Genomic DNA, 16,518 nt, shown 5'->3' with positions numbered 1-16,518 from the left:
ACTGCACCCAGTCTCAAATCTTAAACTAAGTATTGATTAGCTGTGTGACTAACCAGATGTTTAACCTCTCTGAGCATTACATTACTATTCTATAAAATCAAGATAATCATAAACTCCTGTCCTGCAGAGCTGTTGGGAGGATTACATGAGACATGTATGTAAAGCACTCAGCAGAATGCCTGGCACAAAATAAGCCTTTAAATCTGTGAGTTATTTATTATAATTATGTTGATATGGAAAAGAAAGATACTCCTATTATCACCAGCACCTATTTCTCCAAGGAAATTCTTACCTCTGTAAATTTAAATGTGTTACTGTTGTAAAAACCAGAGACAGCAGAGTTGGTATGGTAATGATAATCATAATACATAATGATTATGGCATTAAAAATTAACTGGAAATAGCTGAAGGGTATAAACATCAATCCCAAGAGTTATAAAGTCATTTGCATTTTTCCAACATGTTCTTTTTAGCTACATGAGAGCAGGAGCCATTGCAGCTAAACCAAAGGATTTCAAAGAAACCATTAGTTACTAATTCACATATGATAAAATTAACAAAGGAGGTAATTTTTCTCTTTATTATTCAACGATACAATTATGCTAATCTTAAAAGTTTCAATTATGGCTCATCTGAAAGAAAATGATTTATTATTTTCATTGTTTCAACTTCCCAGTAGGAATGGCACAGATTATATATAATATACAAACCCTTAGTGATTAGAAGTTTAATAAATTTTACATAGAAGATATCTAAAACTCTAACCTCTTTCCTGGGTATAAAAATCATTTCCTATTCCCTCAATTCTTACTCTTCAGAATGGAGAAGGGCAGCCACTTTCCAAGTAGGTGGCTCTAAGCAGAATTTAAGTAAAGGAGAACAAATAAAATATTGCAACTTTTCAGTTTCTTTATAAAACAAGATGTTAAGACACCAGAAGCAACTTCTTATGGCCAGAAGTTAAGTCATCACTGCCATCTTTACTCCGGGTCTAACAATTTCAAAACCACCGTTCAAAAGAATGATTTTAGAAAAGCACACTATTCTGCTGAATTCTTTTATAACGTAACAGAGGCGATACTGACACCACTACAGATGCCAGAAGCTGGGCCTCACCCCAATCTTGCAAGCAGTCCCGCATTTTGAAACATAAATAACAATAGCTAGGCTGGTAAAGGACTGAACATCTACAAGGATACCCTCCTTTGCTAGTTGCTGTTGAGAAGGCCTGGGACACTTCTTCCCTGTCCAATCAGTCTTTTTCTTCCCTGGAGCTTGGACAATCTCCTTCCCACTATTAAGGCCTGGTATACAAAAAAGGAAAGCGTAAGTACCCACTCTTACTGCTGAAATTGCACTTGGGGAAGGTCTGCTCCTGGCATCTCACGGTGGAACTCAGAAAGCTATCAGTTTCAGAAAGCAGTGGTTAGGTTCTACAGTACTATTAGTACTATATTTCAGCTACATTATGGGTTAAAAAAATTACAGAGAGGCAGTGAGATACAATGGAAAGAGCATGAACTCTGGAGTCAGACAGACCTGGGTTACGAATCCCGGCTCCAACAATTACTAGCTGTGTGAACTTGGACAAGTCAGTTTATCTTTCAAAGCCTCAGTTTCCTCATCTGTAAAATGGGGGAAATAATACCTACCTCGAAGGTGGTTGTAAGAATGAAATGAGATAATGTATGTAAAAGTGTATACTGGGAACTCAATAAATGTTAGTTCTCCTCCCCGCCCAAAATGAGTTTCTAAAAGCTATCTTAGCACTTTATTTATTTATTTATTTTTTTTATTTTTTGAGACGGAGTCTCACTCTGTCGCCAGGCTGGAGGGCAGTGGCGTGACCTCGGCTCACTGCAACCTCCGCCTCCTGGGTTCAAGCGATTCTCCTGCCTCAGCCTCCTGAGTAGCTGGGACTACAGGCGCGTGCCACCATGCCCAGCTAATTTTTTTTATTTTTCGTAGAGACGGGGTTTCACCATGTTGGCCAGGAGTGTCTCGATCTCTTGACCTCATGATCCGCCCACCTTGGCCTCCCAAAGTGCTGGGATTACAGGCATGAGCTACCACGCCCAGCCCTTAGCATATCATCTATAACATTGCTTCTACGGAAAAAATTTTATGTGAGTGGTCAAAAATTATAACTAACTTTTAGAACAAAATCAATTATAAATTAGATGACCACCTATATTTACTACCTATAGTAACACAAAGACATCATCTAATGAAAGAGATATGAGAAGACAAAGTATGAAAGATCAATGTTCACTACAAAACTGATGCATCAGCTTCCCATTGGTTCTAGTGAAAAAATTCCAACTTCGTGATATATTAACTTTTTCCCAAAATTCATTACAAATCACTGTAACTCTCAGTGACATGGTTTTTGTATCAAAAATTACTGAAACACTTTTACTTAAGAGTTCAATGTCTTCTAAACTGAAAATGCTACTGTTTTCATATTTCAAACACTTATTTTGCTAATATATTTATACAAAGAGTGATACCACATTTTTATCAATATCACATACAAAAATAAACATAGAATCGTCATTGGGAGAAAATAAACTTACATAACGCTTTCCAAACACTCTTACCTCTGCATTTTCATGGCCTTCCAGGGTCATACAAATATCCAGATCACTATCACGAAATCCAAATCCATTCTTAGAAGAGCCAAATAAGCACAACCTTGCCTTTTCTAAGCAAAGGAAAACAAAGTCCAAGGCCTTATTATAAGCAGAGAGGAGGAGTCTTCTGTTATCTACTAATGACCTAATACAACATGCTCTTGTCCATTTCTATGATTTAAATTACCTACCACTGGAAGAAATACTGAGAAATTCCAAAACATCTTGAGCCCAAGCTTTTGCCCAAGTTCCCATACCCATGTACCCAACTGCTTTTTCCAGTTTTCCACAGACATCATACATTCAACACGTCTGAACTATCAACTTTGCCCCAAATCTATTACTATTTCTATTATCCCTGTTCTTAGCAAATAGTACCATCATGTACACAGCTGCCCACATCAGAAATACAGGTGCAATCCTTAATATCTGTCTCTCAATGTCCACATCCGAACAATCATTGAGACTTTTAGCTTTTTCCGACTTACATAATAAATCCATCTGCTTTTATACATTCTCAACATCACTACCAATAGTTAAGATCAATATTTGAGGACTGCCCTCTTAAAAATAAATTAGTTCTTTCAAAGCACAATTCATGTAGGTTTACAAATATCACTTTAGTATACGATGCTCTTCCAAAAATGAGTGATTATAGTCCACTTGATATAAATTATGATAGGGTTAACCCTTCAGACTCAGTGTCATCCAATAACAGCTACCATTTCAAATAAGCTGTGGTTTAATAGAATTGGATTTTTCTTCCTATTACTTTTTTTTTTTTTAGAGACAGGGTCTTGCTGTATTGCCCAGGCTAGAGTGCACTGGCTATTCACAGGCACAATCATTATACACTACAGTCTTGAACTCCTTGCCTCAAGCAATACTCCCACCTCAACCTCCCAAGTGGCTGAGATAACAGGTGTGTGCCACTGGGCCTGGCTCTTCCTATTAATTCTAAAGTAGACTACACATTTATAGGACACTTTATACTTTCAAAACTTCATACCCCCATCCAGTTCTGATGCTCTACTTGAAATTTCAATGATAGCTGAGAGGCAAAAAAGAAGCTATACTCATCAGCAAATAAAACTGAGCATGATTTTATATAATAGAGACTTAGATTTGGTCAATACTTTATATACTCCTATAATCCCAGCGCTTCAGGAAGCCAACCAATGTGGGAGGATCGTTTGAGATCAGCCTGGGCAACATGGTGAGACTTTGTCTTTACAAAAATTTTTTAAGATAAAAAAGAAGGCGAGGTGTGGTGGCTCATGCCTGTAATCCTAGAATTCTGGGAAGCTGAGGTGGGTGGATCACTTGAGTTCAGGAGTTTGAGACCTGCTTGGAAAACATGGTGAGACTCCATCTCTACAAAAAATAATGTGCTGGGTGTGGTGGCGCGCACCTGTGGTCCCAGCTACTCAGGAGACTAAGGTAGGAGGATCGCTTGAGCCTCAGAGGTCAAGGCTGAAGTGAACCCTGATCACATGATTGCACCACTGCAGTTGAGCCCAGGTGACAGAGCAATATCCTATTTCAAAAAAAGAAAAAAAAAAAAAAAATATATATATATATATATTTTTTTTTTTTTTGAGACGGAGTTTCGCTCTTGTCGCCCAGGCTGGGTGCAAAGGCATGACCTTGGCTCACTGCAACCTCTGCCTCCCAGGTTCAAGTGATTCTCCTGCCTCAGCCTGAGTAGCTGGGACTACAGGCGTGTGCCACCACACCCAGCAAATTCTTGTACTTTTAGTAGAGACGGGTTTTGCCATATTGGCCAGACTCATCTCGAACTCCTGACCTCAGGTGATCCACCTTCCTCAGCCTCCCAAAGTGCTGGGATTATAGGTGTAAGCCACCGCACCTGGCCAAAAAAAAATATTTCTTAATAAAAAATAAATTAGCTAAGCATGGTGGCACACACCTGTAGTCCTAACGACTTGGGAGGCTAAGGCAGGAGGATTGCTTGAGCCCGGAAGTTTGAGGCTGCAGTGAGCTATGATCATGCCACTGCACTCCAGTCTGGGCAACAGAGTGAGACCCTGTCTCTAAAAAACAATAATGATGATATGATTTTTTAATTTAAAAAATATTTGTTTTCAAATACTTTTAAATGTAATATGTAGCACATAATGGGTCATCTTGTAAAAGTACAAATTCGTTCTGATTAAAGTCAACTTTTATCCTTTTCTAAAATATTTAGTCACAAAAATCTTGATTCTTCATCCCCATGCCCAAAACTTACTCTTCCTGCTCTTTGCCATCTCAGTTATATAGGACCACCTACTGTAACTGTTATAGCAAAAACCTTGAAACCATCCTTGATTTCTTTCTTTCTCTCATGCCTCACATTTTCCATCAGCAAATCCTATTGGTTCTACCTTCAAAATATATCCCAAATCTGACCACTTCTCATCTACTCTGGACTCACACAACAGCCTCCTAAATGTTCTGCTTGCTTCCAGTCTTATAGCCCAGCAAACCATTCACTCAGATCATGTCATTTATTAACTAAAAATCCTCTAAAAGATTCTCATTAGGTACTCAAAATAAAATTCAAAGGCTTTCTACCAACATCCATAAGGCACTAATGACTTAATCCCTAGACCCCCTCTCTGACCTCTTCTATACATTACAATCTACCTCTAATACTCCACTCCAGCCACACTGACTTCCTGGCTATTCCTCAAATATGCCAAACATAATCTAGTCTTGTTCCATCAACAATGTTTTCTCCTTGGATATTTATATAACTTGCTCCTTCATGTTATTCAGGATTCTCCTCAAATGCTACCTTATGAGAGAGGCCTATCATAACACCCCATCACTTCAGTTCTTTTATCTCCTACACTTTTAACAGCATGTATTATTTGCTGATATAATATTATATATTTATTAGTCAACTATTTGTCTCCCCATTTGAAACATAAGCTTCATGAGGTTTCATCTCTTTTATTAGCACTGTATTCCCAGCAACTAGAACAGTACTTAACATAGCATTCAATAAATATTTTTAAATAAATGAAACTCAAGACTACATGACTACAGCAAAAACGCAATAAATTTTTTAACCTATGACATACCATCATATTCTTTTTGAATAAACTTTTCCAAGCCAATTAAAATTTGCTCCCTGTTGTGTTGTTCAGAACAAGGTGGTGATAACTCATCTGGGTTTATAAAAAGAAGAAAAAAGGAAAAAGAAAAGTAAGGAAAACAGAATCTGAAAACATCTTCAAGTTTTTACCCTAAAAATTTTACTTACAGTTTGTTCATTATTTGTTGACTTCTCTGACTTTAAAACCATAAATGTTACTGGGGAAGGGTCTGGGAGATAGAAGGAAAAAAACTGTTTTTCTGTTTTAGCAACCCAGGGGAAGAAACGAAAATAAATGAAACAGAAAAATAATTTTTAAGATATATGTACATTTCACATGATCATTTTCTGTATATCTACAAACCTATTTACTTCTTCACTCTCCCCCATATCCATGCTTATTTTCCCATTTGTTAAGATCTGTATTCATGTTGCTACACTAGGCATCTGGCCCACTCAAATTTAACAGTTCCCTCAAATGCCTGGTCAAAATTTCTATCTTCCCTATAAACTGTTTTGCCTAACCACAGCCTTCAATGATCTCTCCTTAGTTCCACACTTCTTTAGTTCTTCAAACTGTGTGCCACAGTCTAGTACCTAATTTATTTTGTCCTTTTGGTTTTCTAGTTATTTCATTTATATTCATCTTATTTTTCCAAATAAGTCCATATATTTCTTAAGAACAAAGTCTTTTTTTCCCATCTCTTCCAGACTTATCCCCAAAAGTTAACACAGTAACAGAAACAAAGCAGTAATTTATTAAGAATTTGTTATAATGAATTAAACTAATATTCAGCTTTTTAAAAACAAATGCAGTTATCAGTGCTTACAGAAGAAGGGGAGTTAAATAAATAAAATTAATGTAATTTGTTAACTTGTTTTAGGGCAGTGAAACTATTCTGTATGACACTCTAATGGTGGATACATGACACAATGCACTTGTCAAAACCCACAGAACTTTGCAGCACAAAGAGTGAGCCTTAATGTATGCAATTTTTAAAAAATCATCTAGGAGGTCAGGGGATCTCAGGATGTAATGTAGACTGTGACAAAATAATCTAACTGTATTATAAATGTATGAAACAACTTCACATGAGGGAGTGGGGGGAAAGGTGCTGACCTAAGTAAATTTGAAAATGAGTGGAATCGATAAGACTAAGGGCAAAAGAAACCATACATAAGCACTGTACTCTAGTTAATAAAGTTGTTTCCCACAGGGGTATTGGCTAACAGTTCTGATACTGCTATACATATGTACTAAAATGGAACAATTTAAAAAATGAATAATAGATGGTGGGAACCAGGTTTCTCACTGTTGGAGTGGGGGCTAAAACGAGCCATGTGGTAATGAGTTAGAGTTGGATATACCATTATGAAATCATGTTTGGTTTAATACAGATAAGATGGCTACATACAGGCTGTGCGCCGTGGCTCACACCTGTAAGCCCAGCACTTTTGGGAGGCTGAGGAGGGTGGATCACAAGGTCAGGAGATCAAGACCATCCTGGCTAACACAGTGAAACCCTGTCTCTACTAAAAATACAAAAAATTTGGAGAAATGGCTGGAACCCAGGAGGCAGAGCTTGCAGTGAGCTGAGATGGCGCCACTGCACTCCAGCCTGGGCGACAGAGCGAGACTCAGTCTCCAAAAAAAAAAAAAGACAGCTACATATAGAAATCTTTATAGTAAGTTTATATACATAGGTTAGTATATACACACATATTTTGTTGCTCTGAGATGGCCTCAAAGCAGTGACAGCCCAGTAACAACAAGCACATCTAGTGTTCAGGTCTTGGTTTCTAATCTCATTCTCCAATAAAAGGAACCACAGCTCCTTGGACAAATGCCTAATTCTAGGAGTAGGGCACAAAATATACATGCAGTGCCAGGAGCATCTTGTAGTGCCAGAAAGTATGGAAGTGTTAAAACCCAAACAAACAAAAAAACCACACACTGATGGATATACATAAAAGGGACCAGGTAGTCAGGGTTCCCAATGGCCAAAGCTAGAATAATCTGAACAAAATAAAATTATATTCAATTATAACCCAAAGCATCAAATATCTATGAGCCCACATTGAGGTAAATAAATGACTAAATAAGTAAAAATAAATGTAAATTGTATCTTAATAAAGCTGCTAAAAAACATGTGCCATGACCCAGCCATTCTAAGTATTTAGTCAAGATAAATAAAAGCATATGTCCATACCCAGACCCACCCAGCCAAAATTTTGAAATGAGACAAATATTTATCAACAGGTGAATGGATAAACAAATTGTGGTATAACCATACAATGGAACACTACTCAGATACAAGAAGAAATTAACCACTGATACACAACAACATAAATGAATCTCAAAGTAATTATACTGAGTGAAAAAAGCCAGACAAAAAAAGAATACATTCTGTATAATTCCACTTATACAGAACTCTAGAAAATGCAAACTATCTATAGTGACAAAAGCAGAAAAGTAGTTGCCTGGTGGGAGGCAGAAATGGGGAAGAAGGGAGCGATTACAATGAAGCACTAAATGTTATGACCAGAAATTTTATCTTACCTGGACACTGGAAGTAATTCATAAATGTTTGCTGAGTAAAGGTGACTCCCAGGTACTCTGTAAATGTTTGCTGAATAAAGGCATGCAAGGCTTTCCCCAAAATATGTTTATAGGCTTATCTCTCTCTATTGCCTTTCTTATACCCTACCAAATCAAAGGCAATTATTCCCCCAAACAAATTATGCACTCTATGCTTTTTTTTTTTTTTTTTAAGACGGAGTCTCACTCTGTTGCCCGGGCTGGAGTGCAGTGGCATAATCTTGGCTCACCACAACCTCCACCTCCCAGGTCCAAGCGATTCTCCTGCCTCAGACTCCCGAGTAACTGGGACTACAGGCACCGGCCACCATGCCCAGCTAATTTCTGTATTTTTAGCAGAGACAGGGTTTCACCATGTTGGCCAGGCTGGTCTCGAACTCCTGACCTCATGATCCACCCACCTCGGCCTCCCAAAATGCTGGGATTACAGGCGTGGGCCACTGCGCCCGGCCACTCTATGCTTTTATGCATAATCTTTGACGTTTAAAAATGCAGCTCAAGGTTCATCTCAAATATCACATCATTATGGTGGGTCGTTTCTTAACAGATCTTTGCCCTACTCCTTTCAGATGTCTTAGTTCCCTGACTAAGCCAGACTGCTTCTGAAGATCCAATGAGCATCTGGATTCATTCGGTCTGCATACTGCTGGAACAACCATGCATTTGAAAGCCATACAGACCCAGATTCGAATTCTGGTCTGCTACTCAGTTGCGTGATATGGGCATGCATTGCCATTCCTACAAACTCTGGCCTGTCTCCTCATCTGTAATAATCTGGTACAATAAGCTGGGAGGAGGTATTGGAGTAAGTAATCCATATTCTTTCCTCTTGTATAGGAAAAAAAACACAAAAGAAAACAAACTGTTTTTTCCTCTGCTACCCACACACAGAACTTCTGGACCCCAAATGTGTGGATGTTTTTCCCACCTGATTCCTCTAATCCACCCCAGATAAAATTGTGTTTACACTGCGTTTTGTTTACCACTACTATAGCATGTAACACATTCTATTTCCAATTATGGCAATTTACATAAATGCCATATTAACTCATCTAGAGTAGTGTTATCCAAGAACGCTGCAGTGATGAAAATGTTCTCTATCAACAATGCTGTCCAATGCAGCAGCCACTAGCCACATGTAGCTACTGAGTACTTGAGATATGTCTACTATAAAACTGAAGAACTTGGTTTTTAATTTAATTTTAATTGATTTAAAGTTAAAAGCCACATAGGCTAGAAGCTACCATGTTAGACAGCTCATATCCATATTTTAAGCTCCTTAAAAGCAATATATATGGACTCTCAATTCCCCTTGGCATTTACCATGATGCCCTGCACATAATAGTCATTTAGTAAATATCTGTGCTTGGGTATCTATTCAAAAACCTCTAGCAAAACAAAACGTAAACAAACTGTTTTTAAATCAGAAAATTAATATTTAATATCTAAGAAGGAATCTAGTCCCAATAGTTGTAGTAATGAAAGACTTACCAAAACATCTTTTACATACTAAATCAAGTATTTCCCGAAATCGGTTTGTCATCGGTGGTAGAGGTTTTAAATCAATTTTCCTAAAATCCTCTGGGCAATCATTCTTTGAATGGCCATCCTTTTTGCAGATGCTGCATACTATCGTTGGTGGCTACACAAAGATAAAAAGAAATCTAATCTAATAAACTTTTGAGGGACTTCATCACTTAGGAAGTGAATTCAAAACAAATCTTTTATGTAACTCAGTTTTGATAACCTGTGCTTTCAGGAGGTAATTAAAAAAAAAAATGTTGTTAAAATGCAGTATTAGCTACAAAAAAGTTTTTTGAGTCAACCACTTTTTCTTCCCCACTAAAATTATATCAAGGATTAAATTAACCTGAAAATGGAAGATACAGAAAATGCCAGGAGATGCAGAAAGTATGAGTTCATTCAAACAGCTCCCAAAGGAAAATATATGCATTTATTTTTAACTTACTGAGATCTAACAAAATAGGTTATAAAGAAATTTTAAGGTGCACCTTTCATTTCACTCCAAACATTTTCTATTTTCTGAATCAATCACAGAACCCTCACTTAGTTCGTTTATTAAATTAATAAATTAATTAAACTAATTTATTATTAAATTACTTAATATTTAATAAATTATTAAACTAATTTACTAAATTAGTTGCTCAAGAGACCAAACTGCAGACTGAACACTAAAAATAAATTAGCTTCATACGAAGAGTAACTTATCCAATAGCCACAAAATGAACTCCAAACCCTATATAACCATTTTAAATGTATTTCAATGGACACCAAACAAGTGGTTAAAACACAAAAATTTATGCCAACTCAAAGAAAGAAACACATATGTTTAAAAAACACCAATACTCTTTTCTTTATTGTAATATGCCTACATCCTAAAGTGTCTTTCTCCAATGTTAGCCTGGACATTTATATAGCCATAAATTCTGATACAAATTATATAAGGAAATCTCTCTTTGTAAGAATGATGCACTGTGGGCTAATTAACAGTACTACAAGAATCTCTATCACCTTTTCAAAGCTTTTTTTAAAAAATGACATATTTAGGCAGGAAACTCTTTAAATAGTAAAAATGAAAACTGGAACAACAGTACTTACCCTAAGTTTCCAGGAAAAAAAGTATAAAGCGTAAGACATGTAAACTGAAGTTATATAATTAAGTTTTCTAAAAACCTGCCATTTATTTGATGCTTTCAATAGTCCATGTGCCTTAAATACTGCAACCTAGATAAAATGCAACAGATGTATATTTACATAGAATGAAGAAATACTGCTTATTGGGAGGGGAAAATGGGGAGGTGTTGGTCAAAGGGTACAAAGTTTCATTTATGCAAAATAAATAAGTTCTGGAGATCTGTACAAAGTAGTTCTGGAGATCTGTACAGATTAATAATACTGTATTATATTCTTAAATTTGCTAATAAGGTACCTCTTAAGTTCTCTAACAACAAAAGGAAAAAAAGAGGAGGGTACTTTTGGATCTGATGGATGGATAGGTTTGTGGCATTGACAGTGATAATAATATATATACTTAAGTTCAAACACATCCAGTTGTAGACATTAAATATCTATAGCTTTTTAAATGCTAGCCATACCCTAATAAAGCAGATTTTTAAAAAACAGGCAATACTATTTAATAATTAGGTTAAACATCTTAAAGCTTGTCAATAATTACTGATAAAACAACAAGCCTGGATAAGGCTAGATGACTTTCCTTTTGTTTTTTTTTAATATTCTACTTGGCTTATGCATGATCTGTATAATCATTTTTTCACATGGATAATAATAATGATATTGCAATTATCTGGAATGCACTTGAAGTACTGTGATTCGGTTAAAACTTTGTTTTATTCACAAAGCAGTTATCGCTTACTTCCTGTTCAATGGGTTTTTTCCTATGATTTTAAATGATTTCCTTTATGAGTTAAAGTTCAGACTATCTGGCCGGGTGCAGTAGCTCACATCTATAATCCCAGCACTTTGGGAGGCCAAAGCAGGCGGATCACTTGAGCTCACAAGTTCGAGACCAGCCTGGGCAACATGGCGAAATCCCATCTCTACAAAAAAATACAAAAATTAGCCAGACATGGTGGCATGCGCCTGTTATCCCAGCTACTCAGGAGGCTGAGGTGGGAGAATGGCTTGAGCCCGGGAGGCAGAGGTTGCAGTGAGCTGAGATTGCACCACTGCACTTCAGCCTGGGCAACAGAGCCAGACCTTGTCTCAAAATAATAGTAGTAATAAGTTCATACTATCTTACTTGAAAAGAAAAAGTAGAAAAGTTTGGATTCCTGTAATTCGTATAGGATAAGCCGAAATCCAGAGGCTCAGTAGCAGAAACAGAATCTGGATTCTTCATTTTTTTGACTACTAATCTTAGTTTCCCTCAACTACCTTTAGTATGCTTATATTTCCCCCCTCTAAAAATATCTTTAAAGTAGAATACTATTAGAATTTACAAACCTTTTATTTTGGGGGGAAGAAAAATTTTATGTATAAAAATAAGCTTGAATGTGGCTTTTGTTGGGGAAAAAAATACAAAATAAGCAACATTTAAAATGCATGCTACCTTTGCTAAGATTTTCATGAAATATCAGATGAATCCTTTCATATATGAGAAAGTAAAGGAAACCAACTGGTAATAGAATGCTGAAACCTTTTGAGGCTTTATATACATTATTTAAAGGCAACTATATGAAAAACACAAAAGGTAAAATAAATACCAAAATATCATTCCAAAACAAGTCACCACTTTATATAGCTATTTTTACATTTCTAATCTAAAAAATATACATAGTCATACAACAACCACAAAATCTTACAGATCATTTACAAACTGTATCCTACCTTGCCAGAGGTTAAAATAAATTTATCAAACACATAATATAATTCCTGGGTGGGGAGGCTATCATCATCATTAAGGTCAGAAGCATCTTCTGTAGCTTTGCAGTTGCAAGAGGTAGCAGATGTGTCGGTGCACACACTCTGATGTGAACTCTCTGTTTCTAAATTTGACCTGCAGTCTGTTCCAGTAGATTTATCTGGGTCAGGCGACTTAGACAAATCAATGCAATTACATTGGCTGAGCTCTTTTTTTAAACAAGTTTCTGAAGGCGCTAAATCATCTTGTTTCTTATCTAATTTTGGCTCTAATTCACTGCTTTTGCTGGTAGAAAGAGATGAAGAGTCCTGTCCGTGGTCAGCAAAATCTAGTTCATTTACCAACAAACTGTTGTTGTCAATAATACATCTCTGTGATGTATAGTCCATTTCATCACATTTAACAGGTTGCTCTCTTTCTGCATTTATTTTTTCTGTGGTTTCCCCAAGCAGAATACAACCATTGGTTGCCATATTGTTCAACTTGACTGGTTTCTTATTGCTTATTTTCCCCTTCTCTCTTTTCTTGAAATCCACTGTAGACTTATTTCCACCCTTCGTCTGAGGACAGGCAAAATACCGATAAGCTGCCCTAAATCTCTCCACAACATATTCGTAAACCAGCTGGCTGTTTAAGCTCCGTGCAACATTCCTCTTGACTGAAAATGGATCTAGCAAAAGAGAAAATGGTAAATAGCTAAGTCTCTACTAACAAACTACATTTCCAAGCTCATACAAGTAGATCTTAACTGATAAACTGTCAGGAGAATACATTTTCCCAAGGGGTTTTTCTAAGCTAGACTCCCAGTGAAAGTTCCTGAAAATGGGAGGAAATACAATTGCAACATTTTTTTCTTTCTCTCATAAAATAAAAAGCTAAAAGGAAAAATAAACAAGACTAATAATAAGGTCACTAATAATGGGATGGCTGAGAAGGCCAACTAAGTAAGTAGTTTCAATGATGAAATTGTGGAAAAAGGAGTTGTTTTTTTTTCTTTTGAGATGGAGTCTTGCTCTGTCCCCCAAGCTGGAGTACAGTGCTATGATCTCAGCTCACTGCAACCTCTGCCTCCCAGGTTCAAGCGATTCTCCTGACTCAGCCTCCCGAGTAGCTGGGACTACAGGTACACGCCACCACGCCCAGCTAATTTTTGTATTTTTAGTAGAGATGGAGTTTCACCATGTTGGCCAGGCTGGTCTTGAACTTCTGACCTCAGGTGATCCGCCTGCTTCAGCCTCCCAAAGTGCTGGGATTACAGGCATGAGGCACTGCGCCCGGGTCACAGTGTTTTTTAATATAGTTATATGCTCTTTGCAATATAAACAAGTAAAACAAACTTAAAACTCTCAAGGCTTCAACTTGAAAAAAAACTGATTTTAAGATTTAACTTTAGTGAGATTAAAAAGTAAAAGACAGTAGTAGGAAGAAAGAGCAAAAAAGCAAGAAACCTAAAAAAGTAAAAATTAAACCAATATTTAAACTTAGATCCAGTCAAAAATAACTACCCTGCAAAGTCTTGACACAGCTGCATCCTTATTATTAATAACATGACAGATTTCTGAAAATATCTGTAAGCCTTAAATATAGATAACCCCCAGGAAAAAAGAACAGTGCACCAAAAAGACAATACATATGCTCTCCACTACTGAAGATCTTTTGGTATTAACAGGCCAGGCTTCAAACTGTTAAAGTTGGGGCATCTGTTACTTTTTGCTGCTATCTAAATCCATAGGCTTTAAAAAGATTTTTCTACTTTCTTCCTCACTTCCCAAAGAAAATGAAAAAGGGGGGGAAAAGAAAGAAAAAAAAAGAGATAAATTATGGCTGGCAGGCTTCAGAGCTCATTTATTTACTATATATAAGAGTACAAGATGTGTATAAATGTTTGCATGTATATTTCAGAATATTTCTGGGTTGAACTCACAGTAGAGAAGGCCAGCAGGTGTGAGGGAATGGAATAATATGTAGGCTGAACAGACTAAAACGGACATAAATTCAATTTCTTATCTACAAAAGGTAAGTGACATGCTGTGAAATTTAAATTTTTGATTAAGAATTGAGGAGCCACTCTATTGTTTTCTGTATCTCCAAAGATCTTAATGGTCTTGGGATCTGATGTGAAACTTTGTCAACATCAATTTTTATTTTTCTCCTTTAGCGAAGCCACATTTATTAGGTGAAGTACTTTAAAAGACAATGAAAACTTTCTCATAATCTTATGACACAAATTTATTCAAAAAGATCTTATATTATTCATAACTTATATTTTTCTGTATTTCTGCAAGTTTGCATAATTAAAAAATAAAATTTTCAACATTTAAAAAATGCTAATTACTGACCTTAACCATATATGGCAGAAATCTTTAAATAAATACTAATTCTATAAAACTATAATAGACTTGACAAAGAATCTAAATAAATAATGAAGGCCATGCACGGTGGCTCATGCCTATAATCCGAGCACTTTGGGAGACCAATGCAGGAGGATCACTTGGGGCCAAGAGTTCCAGACCAGCCTGAGCAACACAGTGAGACCCCCATCTCTACAAAAAATAAAAAAAATTAGCTGGGCATGGTAGCACAAGCCTATAGTCCTAGCTACTCAGGAAGCTGAGGATCCCTTGAACCCATGAGTTTGAGGTTACAGTAAGCCATGATCCTATCACTGCACTCCTGCCTGGGCAACAGGGCAAGACCCTGTCTCTAAAAAAATTAAAAATAAAGAATGACAATCTAGTGACATATATATATAGTGCTACAAAGCTAAAGGATTATTAACACTGAATTAGATAATGAGTAGCACATAAAAAATATTCTCCAAATGAAATACAACATATCATCTCACCTTCAATGGCTATTCGCCTTTTAGGCCAGTTTTTATTTTCTCTTGTTAAAATATCTTGTATCCGTACACATATGACATATTCCTCCAAAGCAAAATCCAGTGTGTAGAATTTAAGCAGCTCTAACCATAACTGTCCCAAGGATACCCGATTTGGTGTTTCCAATGCTAAAGGAGACTGGAAAAGAAAAAATACTTTTCATTTAAGCTTAACAAAACCATAAAAATCAACAAATTTTCAGTTAGAGAAGACCTTGGAGATCACGTTTTCAAAAACTGAGACATGAAGGAGTAATTTGCCAAAAAGCAGTCAGTTTGAAGCAAAGCTGGGAACAAAGTCCCAGTTTACTGACTCCTAGGAATTCTGCATTCTTTCCACTGAACCAGTGATTCTCAACCTTGGCTGCACATTAGAATCATGTGGAGAGCAGTAAAATACACCAATACCTGAATTCCACACCACCCCCACCTTCTACACCCCTCCCAAGATTCTGATAACTGACTAGGCTATCAGCCTAGGCAATGGTATTTTTAAAGCTCCCTAAAGTAATTTTCATGTGCAGCCAAAGCTGCAAACCACTGCATAACTACTACAACTCGTTTTTCCAATAATTAATTTTAAAATATAAGTAAATGCCCTGGCTTTCAAAAAAACTAATTCCTTCATTCAGCAAACATTTCTTTAGAACCTCCTATGTCCCTGACATTGTTAGGAATATCATAGAATAAAGAAAGCTCACACTTATACATAAGGTTTACCATGTACCATTCACTCTTCTAAAAGCGGCACATATATTAACAATTCTAACTATTCCATGAAGTGGATACTATAGGTCAAGGATTTGACTCAAGACCACCTGGCTACTGGGTCCATGCGGTGAATCCCTATACTATACTGCCACCTAAATAAGGTCCTACTTCATAGACTATTAGGAGGGG

General features: G+C 36.6%; 1 protein-coding gene across 23 annotated transcripts in view; it reads right to left on the bottom strand.

The window, feature by feature from the left end:
- The window catches only part of TUT4 (terminal uridylyl transferase 4), a 130,626-nt gene that overhangs the window by 39,135 nt on the left and 74,973 nt on the right, over positions 1–16,518 (bottom strand). For 22 of the 23 annotated variants that reach the window (XM_063607544.1, XM_008967906.4, XM_063607549.1 and 19 more), the window contains 5 exons: positions 15,583–15,757; positions 12,704–13,407; positions 9,827–9,977; positions 5,723–5,809; positions 2,601–2,704 (listed from right to left, as the gene is read on the bottom strand). In XM_063607544.1, coding sequence (XP_063463614.1) covers positions 2,601–2,704; positions 5,723–5,809; positions 9,827–9,977; positions 12,704–13,407; positions 15,583–15,757 — 1,221 coding nt within the window. The remainder of the gene's footprint in view (positions 1–2,600; positions 2,705–5,722; positions 5,810–9,826; positions 9,978–12,703; positions 13,408–15,582; positions 15,758–16,518) is intronic. The other variant, XM_063607557.1, reaches the window with a different exon arrangement.

Source organism: Pan paniscus, chromosome 1 (assembly GCF_029289425.2).
Source record: "Pan paniscus chromosome 1, NHGRI_mPanPan1-v2.0_pri, whole genome shotgun sequence".
NCBI lineage: Eukaryota > Metazoa > Chordata > Mammalia > Primates > Hominidae > Pan > Pan paniscus.
Note: the sequence above shows the minus strand (reverse complement) of the source record. Positions and strands in the feature narration are given on the sequence as shown.